At 41.9% G+C, this 21,116-nt stretch overlaps 1 protein-coding gene across 1 annotated transcript in view; it reads right to left on the minus strand.

The window, feature by feature from the left end:
• Nucleotides 1-89: 89 nt before the first annotated feature.
• LOC104540755 (obscurin-like) overlaps nucleotides 90-21,116 on the minus strand; it is a gene marked incomplete at its 5' end in the record, with an annotated part of 21,226 nt that continues 199 nt past the window's right edge. Inside the window, 23 exons of the mRNA XM_010184632.1 lie at nucleotides 90-101; nucleotides 376-540; nucleotides 1,847-1,963; nucleotides 3,236-3,395; nucleotides 4,717-4,890; nucleotides 5,628-5,710; nucleotides 6,067-6,234; nucleotides 6,934-7,073; nucleotides 7,892-8,020; nucleotides 8,328-8,356; nucleotides 9,808-9,874; nucleotides 10,654-10,872; nucleotides 11,331-11,429; nucleotides 11,535-11,567; nucleotides 11,997-12,194; nucleotides 12,816-12,934; nucleotides 13,291-13,369; nucleotides 13,723-14,001; nucleotides 14,604-15,959; nucleotides 16,568-16,840; nucleotides 18,293-18,580; nucleotides 20,077-20,349; nucleotides 21,028-21,106. Coding sequence (XP_010182934.1) covers nucleotides 90-101; nucleotides 376-540; nucleotides 1,847-1,963; nucleotides 3,236-3,395; nucleotides 4,717-4,890; nucleotides 5,628-5,710; nucleotides 6,067-6,234; nucleotides 6,934-7,073; nucleotides 7,892-8,020; nucleotides 8,328-8,356; nucleotides 9,808-9,874; nucleotides 10,654-10,872; nucleotides 11,331-11,429; nucleotides 11,535-11,567; nucleotides 11,997-12,194; nucleotides 12,816-12,934; nucleotides 13,291-13,369; nucleotides 13,723-14,001; nucleotides 14,604-15,959; nucleotides 16,568-16,840; nucleotides 18,293-18,580; nucleotides 20,077-20,349; nucleotides 21,028-21,106 — 4,539 coding nt within the window. The remainder of the gene's footprint in view (nucleotides 102-375; nucleotides 541-1,846; nucleotides 1,964-3,235; nucleotides 3,396-4,716; nucleotides 4,891-5,627; nucleotides 5,711-6,066; nucleotides 6,235-6,933; nucleotides 7,074-7,891; nucleotides 8,021-8,327; nucleotides 8,357-9,807; nucleotides 9,875-10,653; nucleotides 10,873-11,330; nucleotides 11,430-11,534; nucleotides 11,568-11,996; nucleotides 12,195-12,815; nucleotides 12,935-13,290; nucleotides 13,370-13,722; nucleotides 14,002-14,603; nucleotides 15,960-16,567; nucleotides 16,841-18,292; nucleotides 18,581-20,076; nucleotides 20,350-21,027; nucleotides 21,107-21,116) is intronic.

Here is a 21,116-nt window from a genome sequence, read left to right on the forward strand (position 1 = left end):
TCTTTTGTGTCCTTTCCATGCCATTCTAGCTCCTGGGGCTCCTTCCCACACAATGAAGTGGCCCTGATAGGACAAAGTAAAAAAAGCACTTAGTGATAAATCTGGAATAATTACCACAGTGATGTCTCGCCTTCATTTTTCAGTGTACAGATAAGAAATGTTCACTGTTACATCGTCACCTTATGTGTCTCTGTTTTATTACAGCACAGCAGCTTGTCTCTAATGCTAAAGGTGATGCATCAGACTGACAGCATCAACATTAGGGAGAAGTAAGCACTCTTGGGGTGTTTTTGGATGTCTAAATGTGGATAGATGAATGCCCAACACTATAATTTAGCCTTACAACTGAACGCACTCTGACTCCCATGGACTTACCTGTCGGATGGGTTCACCGAGGCTTTCCAAGGTGCCCGGATAATTCTCAATGAGTGAGACATGGAGGTCGTTTTCTGCTCTTCTGGTAAGCGCAGACACAATGGCATAAGCCTGCTCCAGCAAAGTGCAGTTTTGGCTATTTCTTGCTTTGTTTCGGATTAATTCCTGTAGATGAATGAAGAACATTTTACTTGGCAGTCAGAAAAAAGTACATTTCCTTGGTAGATGAAGAATTTTGCAATATTTATTCCAGCTCTTTCATATAAGTAACTTTTATCTCATTCTTTCACCATGTGCTGTTTAGCTACTAAAGTCTCTTCTTTCCCACCCATTCTGCAGCCTCAATGACTGACTAGTCTGACTTTTCTTATATCAGTTGATATTAAGCAAAGATAAAGTTGAAGCAAATGCCAGATATGTTTTAGTGACTGAAAACTTAAAAAAACCCACAGCAATCCTAAATGTATCCTTTGCATTTCTCTTGTGCTTACCCTGATGATATCATGAGGCAAGCAATTCATGTGGCAATGGTGCACTATGAGTTGATATTAGATTGAAAAAATAGAAAATAACAGTTATCTTTTCACATTTGTTTATGTTTCTTTTTATTTTAGCAATGAAAGCATGAAAAGTGCTTGCTCTCTGTTACAAAAGACCCTTAAAAATGGTGTTTGTGTGCGGGCACGTGTTCAAAATTAGAAAGTTAATGTTCTTCAAACTATTTGAACTACTGATTTATCTAACACCAGAATACAGAAATATTTTGGCTGTCTTATCCCACTGATATTTCCCATGAAAAATACTATTTAAGTGCTACTTTGAGATGTTTGTTTGTAGTCTGGGCTAGAACCTGACACTGTAGGACAGAAGAAAGCTTGAAAGTTGAAACATCTTAGGAGGGTAGAATCAGGCAAAGCTTTTCAGAAAACAGGAATTTCATCTTACTATAATGTCAGTAGAAAACACAGGGAAATAAAGTGGAAACTCAATACCTTACACATTGGAAACTTCTTTTTTTTATAACATACCTGTTGCTGAGTGTGAATGAAATTCATACTTGTCATGGATATACATATACACACACACACACAGATATATATTTATCTATATATATATACACACACACATACACATATTCATATATCTATATATACACGTATATATATGTAAATAACCATATATTTTAATATATTTTTAATATCTAGATGCATATATGCAAAGATCACTCAGATAAAGCTTGCTGAACTTTATGGGGTTGGAGACTGTGAACCTGTGTCTGGATTTACATTTACAAAACTATTTAGAGAGCACTGTCACTGGTGATGAGCACTGTCTTACTCAAGCAGCTTTTGATTGTAGTTGCATCAGAAGGAAGCCAAGAAATACGAAATAAAATTAAATTCTTTTCCTACACAAGCTGCACAAAGCAGAACATAAACATATCAGACACAAGTGTATACAAGCTCTTCACCTTGATTATTGTCTGGTACTGCTGGATCCTGTTTATGGGTTTTTCCAGGTAGTGCTGCAGTGGTGGGATAAGTGGCCGCGAAGGATCTTCAGGAGTTAAAATTTCATCTGTGTATCTCTGAAAAAATACACAGAAGAATGAGGAAAGGTTATTATAAAGAACAACAGAAAACATTACTCCCTCAAAAAGGTTCATATGATGCTGGTTCATAGACATAATTCACTCAAAACTGGATAGCTCTACTGGACCTTACTACCCCATATTTTGGGCACCTGTAACCCTGCTCCATGCTATATCAGCTGTTTTTCATTTTAGGCTGCAAGATGTCTGAAATACTGAATTTGTCTGCTTTTCATTGCAGGACTGACGCTGGGGAAAAGTGATCCAGAGCTTGCAGAACCAAGTGCACATGGGTCCAACTGTGCAATTCACCAGGAAACTTCACACTGGACTAGCTACAAGTAGGAGATGCAGGGTCCACACATGGATATGAGGGAGGCTGAGAGCTTGTGCTGACAATCTGAGGGATCTGTGAATGTGGGGTGAGTGTGAACATGTGTGTTTGTTTTCTAGTGATCATCAAACCAGGCTCGCTAGTGAGGAGGAGGCTCGTGGAGAGAGTCGAAGTGCTCAGGATCTGTGCAGGGCTATAGGATGAACAGAGAAGCTGTGCTGCTACTCAAGGGATCCACGACCATACATGTGCTCGTGGATCTGGAGTGTTGTTTGTGTGTTTTCCCTAATGAACTTCAACCCTGAGCAGCTGAAGAAGAGAAACAGGATTTCCGTATCTCTACTGAGATTTTATGGGATTTTACGGGATTTTACTTGGTCTTTTAATGTGGTGGCCCTTAAAATATCCCACAATTACATTTACATAATCGCAGCCACATTCAAATCTGTATAATCTTTATAACTATAGAATTACAGAACGGTATGTGTTGGAAGGGACCTTAAAGCCTCCTCAGTTCAACCCCTACCATGGGCAGGGACACCTCCACCGGCCCAGGCTGCTCAAAGCCCCGTCCAACCTGGCCTTGGACACTGCCAGGGAGGGGGCATCCACAGCTTTCCTGGGCAACCTGGGCCAGTGTCTCACCACCCTCATAGTGAAGATTTTCTTCCTTATATCCAATCCAAATCTACCCTCTTTCTGTTTATAATATTCATAAGTGCGTAAGTTTATGTAAATATGTTCCCATATTGATTATACCAAACAAGAAGAGCTAAACAATAAATATAAAATTATTATATTTAGCAAAGAAAATATTTCCCACAGAAATATTTAATAATCCTTTTTAGGATTTCACATTTGTGATTAATAACTACATTTCTTGATGCAGTGGGTTGTAGGATACACTTTCAGCAGTAATTTGACTACTGTTTTACCTTGTAGAAGTCCTGGACAGCTTTACTGACAACAATTGACTCAGCCTGTACCCTCCCCACCAGGTACTGGATGTACTTATTAAATTCTGCTTCATGCTTGATAAAGCACATGGCCACGTCATCATCAGTGTCACATTTCTGCAAGCCTCGCAGGAAGATGCTGTGGAGACAAAGAAAAAAGGACATCTGAGGAGAAGGTGATGGAATGAGGCCAGAACACAGCCCCAGACTTTTAAACCAGGCAATTTCAGTTGAATACAGATTAAAGGAAATGTCTGGGGGAAATAAGGAACACTTTAGCATTAAACTTCTCAATGCCTCTTCATCCACTATGATGCTGTCCCTCAGCCTGAATGTAGGGATAACCTTCAAGGGCTTAGCTCCAGTTGGGAAGTTAACCCCACCCCAGACCCTTATGCCTCAGTTTAAGCATCAATGAGCCATCAACATGAACGAAGACAGAGATCCCCACTCTGTTTCACAGAGGATGTTGAAATATGCATCACTTCTCAAAGCTGAAGTTACTTAGGGGAAAATAAAAGAAGAAGGAAGGAGAAGAAAGAGAAGAAGGAAAGAGAAGGGAAATCCATTCATGTGGCCCAGCCAGGAAAATTGCAAGATGTCCCATGTAAGTGTCTTCTTCATTGCAGAAGCAGTGCCACCCACAGTGCTTTTCCCAGAGTAACCATATACTTCTCATTGCAACTTGCTCGAACTCTTTATTCATTGCTTCTGCTTACAATGCTGCTAGTTCTGATGAAAGAACGTGTTGATCAGGGAAGACACTGCATGCTCACTGGCTGCTGAGCTTTGTGTGTGCGTATCATTGACCCCTACCTAGGGCAACCCAAAATTTAGGACCACAGGGTAGAAAAATGGGGAAGAAAGGGTGATTCTCATTCTGTTGGCAGGTACTTCCCATGAGAATGATCCTTTCCTATGAGAGCAAGGCTATCAAGGTGCAAAAGGAAGCCCCTTAGTAATGGAAAGCCCAAGGCTCACAAGACGTTGTACAACACTTCCTCTCCTTGGAAAGCAAAAGTAATTCAGCTCTGTGAACAGCAGATCTGCAGTAAGTCCTTGCTTGGAGTAGACAGAGGGTTTGTGCCATGGTGTTGTACCTGAGCAGCTGGGTGCATTTTAAATGAATACATGGATGCAGGCATCAGTTTTAGATAATTGTGTGTCTCTATGCCTTTTTATAATAATTCACTGTTTCTCAATTAAATTTGCTTAAAAGGGTAAGAAATAAGCTGGATTTATGAAGCCTTGAAGCTCTGAAGTGTATTACGGGAAACCCAACCCTATGCTCTGACTTAGGCTGTACCATCATCTCTCATCCCAAAAGGACCATCAATTCCCTTGCACCTTAGCACAACCAATGCTCCACGTCCTTCCCAGGATTAATGGTTACTGTGGCTTTGACACCAGGTATGTGAGCCACTCTTTGGTCCCGAATGAAGATATGTGGGGATGCCCACCTGGAATGGAAGCGAGCAATGTCATCGATATTTCTGAAGATGGTGGATTTCTGACTGGCGATGGCTCCTGGGACATTGGGACAGGTCTCAGTGTACTTAAGGTGATGAGTCTGGAGGAACTGAAGATCTTGAATGTAATCCTCTTCTGAAAGCAACAGCTCTTGAATGAGAACACTGAAAGGAAGACGAATAGGCAAAAAGAAATCACAGAAAAATCATCACAGTTATCCTTGACATGCTGAGAGATTTTCAGGCTCTAAAGTAGAGAGATATGATCTGAGGAACAGACTCTCTGGAGTGTGCTGATCCTCTCTGACCATAAACAGAACTTGGACACCCTCCTCATGGAGTGACCCCTACATCCACCTTACAGGCATCTACTGTTAGGGCAGATAAAACAGAGCGTGAGCAACAAAAGGATCTATGTAAAGTAGAGAGTAGCAACTTCAATAGCATTTATGCAATCAAGAAAGGAAGTATCTCCATAAACACACACTCAGTGGTCTGCTGTACTGCAAGGGAGCAACACAAGGTTGAGTGCTCTCACTCAGTCTTTAGGCATCATCCTCAGATATAGGGCACCCCAAAGCACAGAGGTACTGTAGGTTAGGATTTCGTGAAATCAGAGACTCTCCACAATTACAACGTGTAAGACCATCCTTTCAAGTTATCTGATATGATTTAGACTGCCTGGAATTTTCCTAGGCTGAAATCAGTGGCAAAAACTAATTGAACACAAATTACAGGTCTGAGAGAATCAAAGTTCTGTTAGATTCTGGGAAAGGGGAGGTGGCAGGACTCAGCAGAACAAAACCAGTGACTCTGACCAGAGGGATCTAGAGGCCAACACTCGTATTAGCTCAAAAGGCATGAAAACCCAAAGGTACAAGTACCAAATGGTACAAACTCACCTCAGCTTCCTTTTATATTCATCTTCAGAAACAAACTCTCCAGGGAAGTCAGGAACTTCTGTTGTTCCCCACTCTGGTGACAACTAAGATACAAGAAAAAAGAATTATTCTTTTAAGTTACCAGTGCACACTGAGGAATTTCCCCCCTGTGTTCACAGCCCCTTTCAACAATTCCTAAATCAGTGTGAAATTTCTTTTATTTGCCAGAGGATGATTAGGTTTTCAAACCCAGGTACCTCTGCACACATACAGAAATAATGTCTGATCAAAACATGAAGAAGTCCAATCCTGTTACAGACCCCTTCAACAATTGCATCATCCATCACTCCTTGCAAAAGGGATGGCTCTAAACTGCCATCGGACCAAGTAATCTTACATGAAAAATAAACACAGCATGATGGGTCACCTTTAATTTCTTGTCCAGATAAGCGGGAGATACCCAACCCTGTCGAGAGGGGCTGGATTTTGTGGGTTTAGTCCTGACCAACCATCTCAGAGGATGAGCTGAATCAAGGACTTCCACGTATTGGCCTTCCTTCAAAGTGATGGTCTCCCTGTCTGGTGAGGCGGGCACGTAGTCAGCTGTGACCATGTAGACGTCAAAGATCTGCAGGCATGAAAATACAGTTATTTTGTGCTCTGAAAATAGAATATAGTAACAGCAGCAGAACATAAGAGTTTATCTGTGTTGTTCTCCAGCCCCTGTACAGCAAGGAGAATCGCTCTTTGTGTTTCACAAGTTGAACTCTAAGTCTCTGGGAGGCTCAGGTCATATTTTCAACACTACCTGAGGTGTTCTTGATTTGCACCATGAACAGTGGATTTTTCTCCCAAGGCAAAACAAACAGTGGTCCTGAAAATGTCAATATAGGTTAACATTTCCAAAGTTTTAATTAAATCTCTTAAGGAAGTGTTTGAAATAGACACCCAACATTTTCCAATTTGTAATTTTCACAAAATTCTCTTTTTTTTTCACATGAAGAACTCAAAAAAATTCTTCTGGTCAACTCCATCCAAGGCCATGGAAAATCAAGCTCTGATTTTCTGAAGCTCAGCTATGAAAATGAAAGATGCCAATTAATGGATATATTCTGACCACATTGACTTGAGCAATTCGTTCAAGATCACCCAGTGAGCATCTGAATCTGACTCTCTGTGCTCTGTACCTCAGACCCAGTATTTAACTACTAAATATACCCACTAAAACAAAGTGCATCCCTAAAGGGTATGGAGATCCTTAAACTATAGGAAATTGGTTATTCGAAGTCTTCTCCTTGTGTTAAATTTGTCCATAAGGATATCATACCTCTCCTCTGGAATCCCCATCTTCGGATTCAGAGGAGGACTCCTGAGCAATGGATGAAGGTCTGGATCGCCCATGGCGAGGAGATGCAGAGGGAGTTTTTGATTCGTCATCACTTTCTGCACCAGGCACTCGAAGCGTAGCTAAAAAAGCAGAGCAACAGCAAAGTGTGAAATAAAGAGCTCCAATCTGCACCTGCACCAAATCCATAATAATTTTCAATTTCATAAAAACAAATACACCCTAGGAAGAATTCTTGTAGTATTTCATGCTAGTGTATTATCTCCTAATAATATTTAGGATTAAATAAATAGTTGGGACATTTCAGTACATGAGGTTGCATGCCTGCTGCATGTACTACCACTGCACTGCAAGGATATTTGTAGGAGAGGTAATGCCTCTATTTTTGCTTCAAAGTATCAGTATATGATACATACACCAGATTTTTTCATTTACTTCAACAAATCATTGATTACTACACAGCTGCGCACACAGTTTTCAGCCTAACTTGAATTTAAAAATCCCACTGCGAGCTAAAACTTGAGGATGTGGGAAGTCTTCAGAACAGGACTCAGGAGTGATGAATATCTGAGGAACTTGAAATAGTTAAGATGTTCAAAATACGCTTTACAACTTGCTCTGCACTCTGAAGCTTACAGCTCCTTCTGCTGATTTAAATAAACACTGTATGCATAAAATGGACATTTAGTGATCTTAGTTTACTGTAACAGCTTTTTTTCCTAGTTCAGAACTGTAGACTAAGCTTGGATGGGCTCTTATTAAATATTCTTAGCCCTCAGCATTTACAAATGTTGATATCCTTATGAAAGATGACTGTCTCAAACCCTGCTTCATAAATCTCACTGATATTTAAAGTCCAAGTTATACCTAAATAAAAATAATAAATCACATATTTAAATCAAATTAATTTGATTTAAATTGTGTTTGCCAGGTTCCTTACCCTGACTTATTTTTGCAGATACCATTTCTGAGATACGGGAAGTGAGTTTCTGGAAGAACTCTTCTGAGCCAACATCAGCTAATGAAATAGGGCTTTTGGGTACACCTTCTCTACGAGCTTCAAGGTCTCCTGGAAAACAGAGGATTTTCTGTTAAGCAGGCAATGTCACTGGAAAGTCATCTTTTCTGAGTAACAAAATGTTCTGAGGAAGGAAGGTCTCATTTTCTTCACTTCCTCTGATTTTAAAACTCTGCTTGCTCACATTTCATCCAAAACATTCACACCCTTGAACAGAGACCAGTCTTGAAAAGTTCCAATATTTGAGACAGTTTCAAGAAAAACAGGACTAAAATAGGTGGTAATCATGAAATACACAGACAATCTCAGCTGTAGAGGTGAAGGGCAGGAGTAGGAGAGAGAAAGTAGCTTCTCTTACCTTCCCTTGTTTCAGAGGGATGAATAGCTCTGAAAAGGAAAGAGTAAAGCAGAGTTTAAATTTCAAATAAAATGTATAGTGAAGAGAGCTAAATCAGAAACCTTCCTATGTATGTGAAGTCTGGGAATATCTAAGTTAGGATCTGGTTTGGACCGCAAGAGCTGGTAGCTGATAATCACCAGGGCCACTATAAGAAATGAGAGTTGGGGCAGCTGGCTCATATGGGCACAGCAGCACTTGGGTGTCAGTCTTTGAACCAAATCCCACCTGAGAATTCTCCTTATTCCTGCTTTTTATTTCAAAGTGTTGCTTGAGAAGACCTGGCTGCTCAGGGAGTGGGTTGGGTCCTACCAAGAGAGCTGCTCCCATCACATCAGGATGCCCCTGTTTTGGGGAAGCAAACCAACTACTTGCACTGCAGTGGTTTTGAGGTCCAGAGAGATCCTTGTTACATCAGCAGCACCAAATTCATTCACGCTAGCAGGAAAGGGGCAGGAGACTATGTTGTCAACACAGAGAGAAGGTGGCTTCACAGATGTGAAGGACTACCAGCATTTGCTTGCATCAGATGAAAAGTGCTTGTGGTGTTTCCCATGACTACAGCTCTGATGTCCTGGAGTCAACATCTCTGCTATTCCTGCACTTTTCGGAGGCAGGATATAAAATTTCACTGTGTAAGTTCATCTGCCCTAATTGTCTATTAGTACATAGGAAGAAAAGGGAAGCTTACTCCACTTGATATATAATAAACTATACATTATACATATATAAACTGTACACTAATTTTGCCTAAAAGAGCCTGGGAACATCCTTGGGAAAGGTTGCAGTGGAACAACAGAATTCACACTGCAGCTTTCTTCACTTTCTTCACACTTCAGAGCAAGACCAGTCAAGCCCTTTAGGCTGGACATATTTTAGAATCTAACGCGTGTTCAGGTGGATACCACTTCTCAGACTGTATCTGTCTAATATCCGAGCCAAGAAAGGCTAATTGAGGAGGTCATTCTTGAGATGCATTTATCAACAAGAAGTTTGTGAGCAGAGCCTTTTCACCTACTACTTTTTCTGTGAAGCATCAGTGTATTTCAGTGTTGGCAAGTAACAGTCAGGCCTCGACTTGTGAATTTTTTTGGCATTCACAAGGAGATGAAAAAGTAGCAAGAGTTTTATATGACCTACCCTTTTTTTTTCTTTTGTCCTTGTTCCTATCCTTCCTGATAATCAAACATAAATGGCTGTGTATTTATATATACAATGTAAGTATATAAGTATTTATAGCACTTTCCATCCTAGGACCTCAACCTATTTTAAATCTGGTGCTGAGACATGAATACAGAATGGTTTGGGTTGGAAGGGACCTTAAAGATCATCGAGTCCAACCCCCACTATAAGATGTTCAAAGGGAACACTGTCTAAAAGTGACTCATGGGAACTTCGGCAGGGTGGTACCTGCACTGCTCCACTTCAGCCAACCACTTACCCCAGTGTGGTCATGATGGCTTCGGACACCATCACTCGTTCCTGGGTCAGAACTTCAGCCTCTTTCACTGCAAGATTAGGGTTTAGCATTAGAGGACAGAAGGCAGAGCATGTTCTTTTTAGGTGTTGAATGTAAGCACATTTTCTAGACACGGATTACTGGGAATATTGGAATACTGAATCTGCCCGGTTAGCAGCTCCTGATCTGGGTTGCACACTCCCACTCATACAATGCAAATAGTTTGCTCCTTTCCCAGTACACGTACACATATGGTTGCCCATTTCTCTGCACTGCTTAAGCTATGCTCCTGTAGCTCTTAGTGCATGCAAGGAAGGATAACAGAAGAATGGAGTGCTTCACAGTGCTGCCCCTACTCCCAGCTTGCATTTGCTTGTTCCCCACCTTGCTGAAGGAATTGTTCCAGGAGAGGCCCTGGAAAGCTCTGCAAAAGGGGAATCAAATAACGCCAGCTGCCTTAAGGCAATTCTACACTACAAAATACGTCAGCAGAATGAAGCACTCAAAATAATTATTCAAATGGTGACCTTTTCTAGTTACTTTACATTGCCTTTCTTCCTTTTTTCCCTTTGTGCTTAATTTGATTGATTCTTAGAGCTGTTTTCTGTTTGCACAGAAAAGATGCTGCTGTTAATTCTACCTAGGGTCAGAAATCAAACATAGAAGTAAAGAATGTAAACATTTGTAAGGCAAGTAAATTCATGGTCAATCTTAGGGAAAGGCATTTTTTTCCAGCTATGATTTATTTCCTTATGAGTCACACTTGCTTTTCTCTTAGGCACTTCATAAAAGGTAACATAGAGAACGTGTTTGTATTGTAAGATTTACCATCTGCAACTTCCACGGTGGCGGTGCAGATGGACTGGCCAGCCTTGTTGGTAGCAATGCACGTGTAAGCTCCGCTGTACTTCTTTTTAACATCCAGCAGGATTAGACTGTGATGCATATTTGAACTGGCAAGTTTATAGCCAGGAGTGTCTGGTTTGATCCACAGGATATCTTCCCGAGACTCTTCTTTCAGCCAAGTAATCGCTGGTGGTGGATGTCCTAAAGGATAAACAAAGCAATGAGCATTAGTTTTCCTAATGGTGTTCCTTCCTTATAATTATGAGCCACGCTGTGAATTAATGCTGTTTCGATTTGTTTCCTGATACTTTTCCAACAATAACCGGCATAATAGATAATAAAGGAACATAAGCATTATTATGGTGCAGATATAAGGATATTAAATCCTTTTGTAAAACCTATTCTGTTGTTCAACACATCTTCATAAGACTAACAAGTGTTATTAACTCCTTTTTAGCATACAGGCAAATGGAGGTGAAGATGGGGCAGATGCTCCGCTGTAAAGCACACAGAGTCTTTTACAAAGCTGGGAGTAGAGTCCCAGACATCAAGTGCAGGAGATGAGGTTACAAAGGCTTGGGCCAGAGAGAGCTCAGCATGTATCACAAAATTGTGCAATCCAAGACTTATGCAGAGAAGCAAGGTGTCTATCCACTCACCTTCAACTTTTACAGATAATGTGATGCTTGCGCCTTTCTTCACCTTTTTATTAGTAAATCTTTCTAGGAACCTTGGTGGTATCAGCTGCTCCTGAGAATCTGAAAAGGACATAATTGATGAAACATGGTGACACCTTCTGTGTGAGTTCAGACAACCGAAAAATTCCTAGGGGTTCTGTTATCACCTGCTATGGCTTCCCTCACCTCTTTCTGATGGCTCTTCTTTCTCATCAGGATCTGTAACACAAGGAGAACAAACACAATGGCAAATACGAATACCTTTCTGTCCATGAGTTGAAGAAAAATAAAAATTATCCCAGGAGATTACCCTCTTGCAGGAGATATTGCACAGAAATATGAGTATGATTTATAAGAGGCCCTCAGTTCTAATAAAATGAATCATTAAAGTGAGGTTGGGCAGGAATAAAATGTAAATAAAATGTATGTTTGTGAGACAACAGTCAAATCCCAGAGAAGTGACATATCTCATCTTTAGGACACAGTAAATTTATATGTGAATCAAGATTAAAGCAAGTAATTTTTATCTACAGACTTCCCCACCTCCCTTGACTTACCTTGGTAGGCTTTCTCAAGGAAAATAAATCTATAAAATGCAGAGTCACTGGAACAGAGTAAATCAGGTGCCAGAAATAGTGCAATACTTACCTTTGACTACCAGCCTGGCCGATGAATACGCAGAGCCAGCAGAGTTGATGACAAATATTGAGTACTGGCCAGCATCTGCCTTGGTGACATCACGAATCTCCAGCGAGTGGAATTCCCGTTTATCGGTCTTCAGGATGCGATCCGAGGGCTTTAACGGCTGCCCATCTTTGAACCAGTAAAGGCGAGGCTGCGGGTACCCTGAGAGGAGCAGTTACAGACATGGAGAACAAAATGCATTAGCGACATCGATTTGGGACCCTCTCCAATGAAGCAGAGCCTTCTGAGCAGTCAAGGAATCCTCAGCTCTGCCCAGGGCTGCTGTTTCAAGGAGTTGTGGCTGCAAATTCATGAAATTCTATTTAATTGCTGAAATTCTGTCCCGTCTCTTCAGTTTCTGGCACTGCCCATATTGGCTGCATACCCAAATACCTTCCAGGTTGGGAAGGTGAGGTTTGGGTCGGATTTTCAACATACACAAAAACAAAAGCTCAAATTATTAGTGAAGAAAAATGTGGGCCAAAGTCAGCCCAGCTTATACCACAGTTTCAATACCAGCTCCAAAACCACTGAAGCTAAAATAGTTCTCATTGTTTTTACGGGCAGCAATCAGAAAAAAACCAAGAGGATCCCTACCTCTCCTTGCCATAGACAGACAACACCAGAATGGAGGTTTTAGCAGTGTAGCAGCGACCCACTCATACAGTAAGGCAAGTCCAGGACTGCTTCATTTAATAAAGACAACAAAGGACACTACAACTATCTCTTTTTATTCCTTATTGCTTCTCCATAACAAATATGCTCAGAGAATGCTCTCCTCACCTTTCACCTTCAGGTGAAACTTCGCCAGCGATGCTCCAGGTGCCACATGAATATCATGAAGCTCGTCGAAGATCTGGGGCAATTGCTCCTCCTCTGTCATAGATTCCTCCTGTTCTCGGCTAAGAAGCAGTCAGGATTAGAAAGAAGAAAGTCAACAAACCACAAAAGAGTTAGGAATCAGAATTGACTATTTTAGGTTAATTCAGTCTGTGGGTTTTGCCATCATGACAGCAGATTCAACATTATATGTCATTAAAAGTGAGGGAGTGATACTGTGAGGAAATACCCAGGGGAGCCTGAAGGCAGTCAGAGAACATTTGGGCATGATAAATGTCCAGCTGTTCCTTTCTGACATTAAACTGGCCCTGCCACATATAGCAAAACCAGGCTTGATAGAAATAAATATACATGATATAATAAATATACATATTGATCTTTTCAAGTCAGAAGTTAGAGCTGGAGTTTGCTGTTTTACCTTGAGATATAACCTTTGGCACTGTAGTAAGAGGATGTCTCTGTGGCATCCGCTGCTGTCTCATAGTCGGTGCTGGTCACTGTTAAATGGAAAAGGGAGTGTTTTCTATGATATGAGCTTTGAAGCTGCTTTTCTTACTATAGTTTTCCTACTAATCTGAGTGACTGGCAGTTCAATTTCACACTGATACTGCAGCAGTGTCCTACATGGCCCTGGATTCTGGAAAATACCTCTGCTGATTTGACAAGCTTTGCTCTGCGCCTTGCCTTGGTGCTGGCAAAATCCAAACGAACCCAAGAGGTTTGCAAGTGAAACATTCAGTGGGCAATGTACGCATTTTTAAAAGTAAACAGTGTTTTTCTTGAAAATATTCATCCACCTCTGAGGAGGACCCCTTCCCTTTGGTTTTACTACAGTGACTTTGAGACTTACAGTCCACGCGAAGCTCAGCCTTGGTCGAAGCGACTCCCATGTTGTTTTCAGCGAGGCAGCGGTAAACTCCCATGTCAGTGGGGACCACGGCCGTGATGATCAGCTGGTGGCACCCTTCCTGGTCCTCGTTGATCATGTAATGATCGTTTTCTTCAATAGCTTTCCCATCCTTGAACCAGCGAACCGTGGGGAGCGGTTTGCCAACGACCATGCAGTCAAAGCTGACTGGATACCCATCTTGCACCTCTTGGTTTTGGAGCTCGGTCAGAAACATGGGAGCTAAATCAGGGTAGTTTGAAGAAAGGAAAAACTTGGTTGTGTTGAAAGATGTACTTTAAGAGCACTGCTGCCTAGTGCCTGGAAACTTCTGGCTTATAGGTTTTTAATTGCAGAGCGATATCTTTTCTCCATGACAACAGTCAAGAAGAAACTCCTTAACAAACAGTATGAAGATATTCCTTAAAACCATAATCACTGCAGTACCACAGAGCAAACTATACAGTGCCTTTGCTCCTCTCCTTGACAAAATGTCTTTTCTCCCCCAGGACTGTTCTGAAAACTGTTTCATTGATTTAGGTATAATAATCATGCATTTATGGCCATATTATTGTAGTAGAGGGCATTTCTATTGTGAAAAGCAGCTTTGTAGATAACTCAACACTTTGCAACCTCCTCCTTCATCATTAACCTTCCTCCTCTCTCTCAAAATGAAAAAGAATAAGAACTTAATCTGGTTTTCCAACAGTGCAAAATTTCCAGGAAAATATTTCCACCAAATGACAAACAAAGGGTTTTTCATAAGTTACTAATGAGTAAAAGGATAACATTCTGACCTGCTCCAGCTGTCTTTTCCAAGGAATAAATAAGTTTGTTTCACCCACCTGTATCAGAAGTCAGCAAAGGCGGTGGAGGTCTCACCACTGGTGGCGCAAACTTCCCAAGGGTGGGTGGTGTGGCTTTCCCAATACGCAATTCAATTTTTTTAGGGCCTTGCTCCAAAATGTCAATCTCCACAGGAATTCCCAGAGCACCAAACATCTCTCGGAATCGAGTGGCGGCACTTTTTGCCTCGGCCAAGATTTCAAACTTGATGTAGATGTACTGGTCATCCTCACGATACGTCTGATGGTCGACCACCTCTACGTCCCCTTCATCTGCACTGACAAAGAGCTCTTCCTCCACATCAGATATCTCTGTCGAGATCTTGGCCCTGAAGAGTCTATGAAGTCTCCTTCCTGCTTTACGGAAAGCGTCATCCAGATCACTGCCAGATGAGCTCTCTGTCTCACTGTCAGTGCTTGGTTTAACCTGCTTCTCCTTATGAAGGACTTGAGGTTCTTCAGCGCCAATAACCACCTTAGCACTGTGTGAAACCTTCCCAAATTTATTGGATGCCTCACAGGTGTATTTGCCAGCATCTTTCCTATCCAGACCAGTGATAATCAAAGAGCAGGTCCCATCGCTGTAGTTGTCTATGTGATAATAGCGACCATCTGAAAGCTCTTGCCCATCTTTCAACCAACGGACCTTCATGTCAGTCTTGCTGTGGGCCACGCACTCCAGATGCAGAGTGCTCCCAGGCTCCCCAGAGAAGTCTTTGAAGGTCTCAGCAAACACCGGACACTCTTGTTGCTTGATCTCTTTCCTGACTTTGTAGCCTTTGAAAGCAGCCTGGATCTTCACAGCAGCCTTGTTCATGGAAGGATCATCTAAATCGGGCATTTCTGGTTCATCTGGCTTGGCACCTGGAGCAGCCACAACAGTCTCCACGCTGGATGTCTCCCACTGTTTCCATAATTTGCCTGTGGAGGTGGACTGAACCTTGCTAGTAACACTGACGCTTTTCTTCCCAGCTTTCTTGAGGTAGTTCACCAGTGAAGGAGTCCCAGCTCTAGACTCATCATCAGAGCTTGTGAAAGAGAAATCTGCTTCCCCTGTCCTAGCCAGCTCATCGCACGTGGAGTACTCCTCTGAGTAATAGTGAGACATCTCTGCCTCCTCCTTCCTCAACTTCTGAAGCTTCTCGTCCTCTTCAGGCACCTCGCTGATGGAATCCAGGGTGGGCTCTCGGCTCATCCGGCGTTTCTTGGCTAGAGCTTCCCATAGGAGGTGAAGATCGCCCTCCTGCGCAGCCTCAGGGGGCAAGCTGGGCTGGACATGGCCATCCACCAGCTCTTCTGGTTGGCTTGCAGGGGGTGTTTCCCTGGCCATCTCTTTCAGCATTGTTGCTGTGTTAACTGAGGAGAATTAAATTGGTAAGTCGTTAAAAGTCAAAGCCTGTGAGTAAGCTCTGAGAAAGCACGTGGAAGTGTTATTCTAAAGCCTGGGCAGAAAAGTGTCAGTGGCATTTAACCAAGCATTCTGTGGAGAACAAAATGTGGGTTGAATATAAGTAGAAATGGTCCTGGGCAACCTGTTCTAGGTGACCCTGCTTTGAGCAGGGGGCTGGACTACACTAACTTCAGAAGTCCTTTCCATCTTGTGATTCTATGCATGCACTTAAAACATGGACAAACAACAGTTTGGTTTTCTTATTCCTCACATATTTAAACACAATAAATAAATTTATGTCCTTTTTAAATGTGCAGTTGATGAATATCTAGTTAAGACCTTCAGTGGAGCCTGGAAGATCATTCAAGCTCATCCTATTTTACAGCTAGATAGGGCTTTGCTGACTTTCATTAATAGATCTCCACTTACTGGTCAATACTGAACAGGAAAATAACAATTCTTTGTGAATTTTAGACACAGCTTGTAAAGGAAAATTAATTCCAGTCCAAGCTGTGGTGCTGCCCCTGGATGTCCATAAACAGAAGTGATTTAACATAACATGTACTCTCTGTACCTTCAAGACACAAGCTGGCAACAGATTTGACTTCTGGAGAAACCATGCAGGTGTATGTGCCTTGATCTTCAGGTTTAAAGGAATGGATGATGAGTATCTGCTTTTTTCCATCAGAGAGGATTTCATATCTCCCTCCAGCTTGTATTTGTTCTTTTCCTTTGAACCATGTCACTCTCTCTTCGGTTTCACTTGATAATCTGCACTCCAAGCGAGCCACCTCCCCTTCTGAGACTGATCCTCCCACCAAAGGATGAGTGACTGTCACTGAAGGCTCTGTAATGACAAAAACCTGAATTAACATAAAGAACATACTGTAATCTGGCTTTAACCACCCCAGATCACTCTATAAAGTATCCGAGCATCCCATCCTTCATTTATAGATGCTTTGGCTGTTGTAGACAACCAAAGGAATAAAATAAATCACTGAAGGCATCTGAAGTTTGTACTTCAAAAGATAATACCAAAATAACTGTACAAGCTCTCCCAGAGGTTAAACTAGCTCCACTTAAATATATACATGCAAAACTGGTTGCATTTTTCACATTCCTGTGTTTATTTGCTGATCTTCATTTACCCATCACCAGTATTCAAGCAGTGCTACAGATTCTAGCAGATCTTAATGCTTAGAAGTGAAGAAGTTCTGAGGTAAGACAAGAAAGAAACAATAGAAACAATAGAAAAGAAAAGAGATGATTAAAAGTAGCATTCATCCCAGTCTTGAAAGAAAAAAAAAGGAAAAAAAATATATGTATTTACACTGGTTTAGGAAGAATTTTAAAATTCTCAAAAACCAAAGAATTAAAAACAAAAGTCTCTGTATCTTCTTTGCTTTGGAAGGAAGCCTGCCAATGATGTGCTGTTGGTATGGCAGTGGTACTCAAAATGAAGTCAGGACAAATTCATTAAACCCAGAGATGTTGACTGGGCTGTAAAGCACCCGAGTTCCTGAAGTCAGCACACTCCTGAGTGTGATCTGCCCCTCTGCGCATTTCACCAGGGTGAGGGCACCACTGCCCGAAACACCTTAGGCTTGTTAAAATGCAGATTTATCAAGCACTGCAGTTGTTATGTTGCAAAAACATCATTGTGTGCCTGAGCCTTAAGCAAAAGAGGATTTTTTTTTTTTGTATTATTCTTCTCACTTTGAGGAATTTGTTGGGCACTCAGCTATCACAGAAAGAGTTGCAAGAAAAGAAAGATTGGTGGAGTGGCTCTCCATCCCACTGTAGCTTCCAAAGCTTCACCAACAGACACAGAGGAAGTGTATCTTCCAGCATTTCCTTGTGGGGGTTATTGAAAAAGATAAGCAAATAATATAACGAAAGAGAAAGATGGGTGAAGAAGACCACGTTGCCCACCCACTGCATTGGCACCAGGGTCTTGGTTACCCCAAATGCATTCCAACATGCCCCTTCTGACTCATTCTTCTCACCAGAGAAGAAACTTATGGTGACTGAGCAACACATGGATGCAGTGCAGGCTGCAAGACAGCTCAATGCAGTTTGGAGAAAATAAGTGTTGAGTGCCAACAACGCAGCAGGCGCTGTTTGCGGCAGCCCAGAACAATTTGTCCAAGCTCTTTCTCCTCTATTGCGTGGGCAGCAAAGCACTGAAAGATGTTGCGGAGTGAACTCTTCCAGGAGATGGGGTGAAGCGGGCATGCCATGCCAAACACAAGTCTACAGCAGCTGGCAGTCCTCCATGGCGACATCTCTCCTTTCTCACCTAGCCGCACCATCTGAGGGAAGTGCACCGGCTCGCTGGCCCCAACTTTGTTCACTGCTGAAACCCGGAACCTGTAGGGCTCACCCGGGGTGAGATCATCCACCGTGAACTCCATGTTTTGGATAATGCCCTTGCTGCATGACTGCCAGCCAACACCTGGAATTTTCCTCTCCACGTTGTAGCCTAGGATGTCACAGCCGCCGTCGCTCAACGGCTTGTACCAAGACAGAGTTACAGAGTGACTGCTCTTACTTAAAACTTCTGGTTCTTCAGGTGGATCCGGGTGGGCTGGAGGCACAACAGAGGTCCCGTGATGTATGACATGAGCAGTAATGCTTTATACTAAAACAATAAAGAGCCTTCTACAGACAATGAGAAGGAAGCACAACAGGTTGAGTATTTGCCTTATTGTAAAGCTGAGAGGGTACATGTCCATGTCCATGAGACATACCTGGGTACCACCGGGTTATCCTTTGCCCTGGTCTACATTGCTAATGAAAGACATTCTTTTTCCAACTGTCATCTCACATACTTAATATCATATATTGTTTTGATTTTTTCCTGCTGCTTTGTCTCACCCAGCTCAAAATGAAGATGATCCTATGCTGTCCATATTATCAAGGAACTTAGCTGAAAACCTGAAGCACATTTGGGCTTTGATCATATTTATTTCAAGTCTGGACTTAATGGAAATCAATTTACTGTTGGGCTACAGAGTAATTCTAGTAATTTAATTTTAAACTAGTAAATTAATAGCAAGTGACTTGATTTCTGTGTAATTGCTACATATGTCATGGCATCAGGCAATAACAGGGAAATACATAATAGGAATGGAGCAGTGTCCTAGCAGACAGTCACACTCAGTGCACTGGAAGATGTCCCTCATCTAATTCACACTTTGGCTTAGAAGACAGAAACAATTCTTTTAGTCTTCAAGATATTTACCAAGTAAATGACCTGCCACAATGCACCCATCCAACAAATTAAAGGCCAGTAAGGCAGACAGACTATCTACAATAATTTAAAGCAGGGATGGTCAATCAGTGGCTCTCTAACATCTCAAGCACAATGTACAGCTAAAACTCTTTGCTATTATCTCATCACCATCACTGGGATTGTCCTGGTGTGACCATTGCTGGGTGACTCACCTATCCCATTGTGGGATGGAGCAAAACCTTGAATGTTGGGACAGACATCAATGGGTCATTGATCTAACCTGTCCCATGAGGGAATTGGGCAACTATCATCTTTTCTACTTGCAATGTACTCCAAGAGCTATGAACTCCTGTAGCTCTGAGGTACAAGGTGTGCATCTCAAGCATCTCATACACATAAAGATTTTAATGTGTGACTCCTTAATCTGGAAAAACTGATTGCCCTGTGCTCAAGTAGATTAGCAGGTTTAAAAGCATTCTCTGCTGGTTCAGATAATTTTTCCATGTGCACTCTGGTTCAGCTCCCTCCCATGTCCTTGTTTGCTGCAGGTAATGTTGAACTCTGTTTAAATTGATTTCCATTACTATGTTACATTTTACAAAAGACTGCAGCTAAAGAAAGCTGGTGGACATTTCTACCATCTCTAGCCTGATATAATTTTCTTCTCATGAGGCTTCTGGTGAAAGAGCAAATTGCCCAGCAGCATCTTCTCAGACTAAGAGCATTAGCTTGGGAAATGCAAGGCAAAAAGAAAAGAATCAGCATAAAGATTAGACAATTCAGTGGTGTAACTCAATACCAAAGTCTGAGATTTCAAGTGCCACTGGGCCAGAACGGCAAGCACTTACCTAAAACAGACAGCTTGGCTGATGCAATTGCTTCCCTGGAAGCAAAGGTCACCTCTCCAGAATGATGCGGCTGGGCTTTTTTCAGAATGAGTTTGTATTTGTTTCCATCTGCCTGTAGCTCCCAGTCCTCATCCGGCTGGATCTCTATGTCATTGCTGTACCAGGCAACTTCATTCATCGGCACGGCTTCGCTTAGAACACAGCTAAATGTGGCTTTCTCCCCCAAAGACACTTCCACGTCGGTGAGAGGCTGCAAGATCTGCAGGCGCCATCCTGTAGATAAAAATAGATAAAAATAATTCAAGCCCCAAGTTACAGAAAAATAAATACAGACAAGAGATTTTGTGAATATTTTTGTTGAGGCTTTGGATAGTCAGGCCTCAGAGACCAAGGAGATCATTGAAAAGGAGGTTATGTATATCATTGGAACAGAAGGTATCAATGGGACTGAAACTTTCCAATATTTTCAGGTGCAAAAAACAACCTAGCAATGTCTGCCTTTCCCAGATAGCAGAAAACCACAATGGAGATACCGTGCTGTGACCGAAGATTGCTGTTCTTGTACGCTGAAAGGGGTTCTGAGCCCTACAGGAGTTTTCAGGTAACAGCAAAAAATACAACAATAGAGAGGTAATATTGTTGCTGATACAACTCTGATTTTTAGAGCCCTGAAGTACCTATAAACACAACCCAACTCATCAGAATAATGACAGATGTAAGACCATCATTTGCTGCTAACTCATCGTCAACTGACGTTGCTTCTCTCCATGTCATGGCATATGGAACAAGAAAAAATGGAAAATGTAAAACATCGTCCGTTTATTGTGTAGGTAGAAGATTTAGCTAAGAACAAAATGCAACTTTTCCTCTGCTGCTCATTGTATTTTCCTGGTTTGTTTGCCTTTTCCAATCAGAAATGTACAGCTCCCCATACACAAGCGCTTCAGTTACCTTTCACTGTCAGGAAGGCTGAGGTGACCGCGTCGCTGCACATAAACGTCACCCTGCAGCTGTCCCGTGGCGTTAGGTTCTTCAGCAGG

The sequence above is a fragment of the Mesitornis unicolor genome, unplaced genomic scaffold, assembly GCF_000695765.1.
Source record: "Mesitornis unicolor isolate BGI_N332 unplaced genomic scaffold, ASM69576v1 scaffold11625, whole genome shotgun sequence".
NCBI classification, from domain to species: domain Eukaryota; kingdom Metazoa; phylum Chordata; class Aves; order Mesitornithiformes; family Mesitornithidae; genus Mesitornis; species Mesitornis unicolor.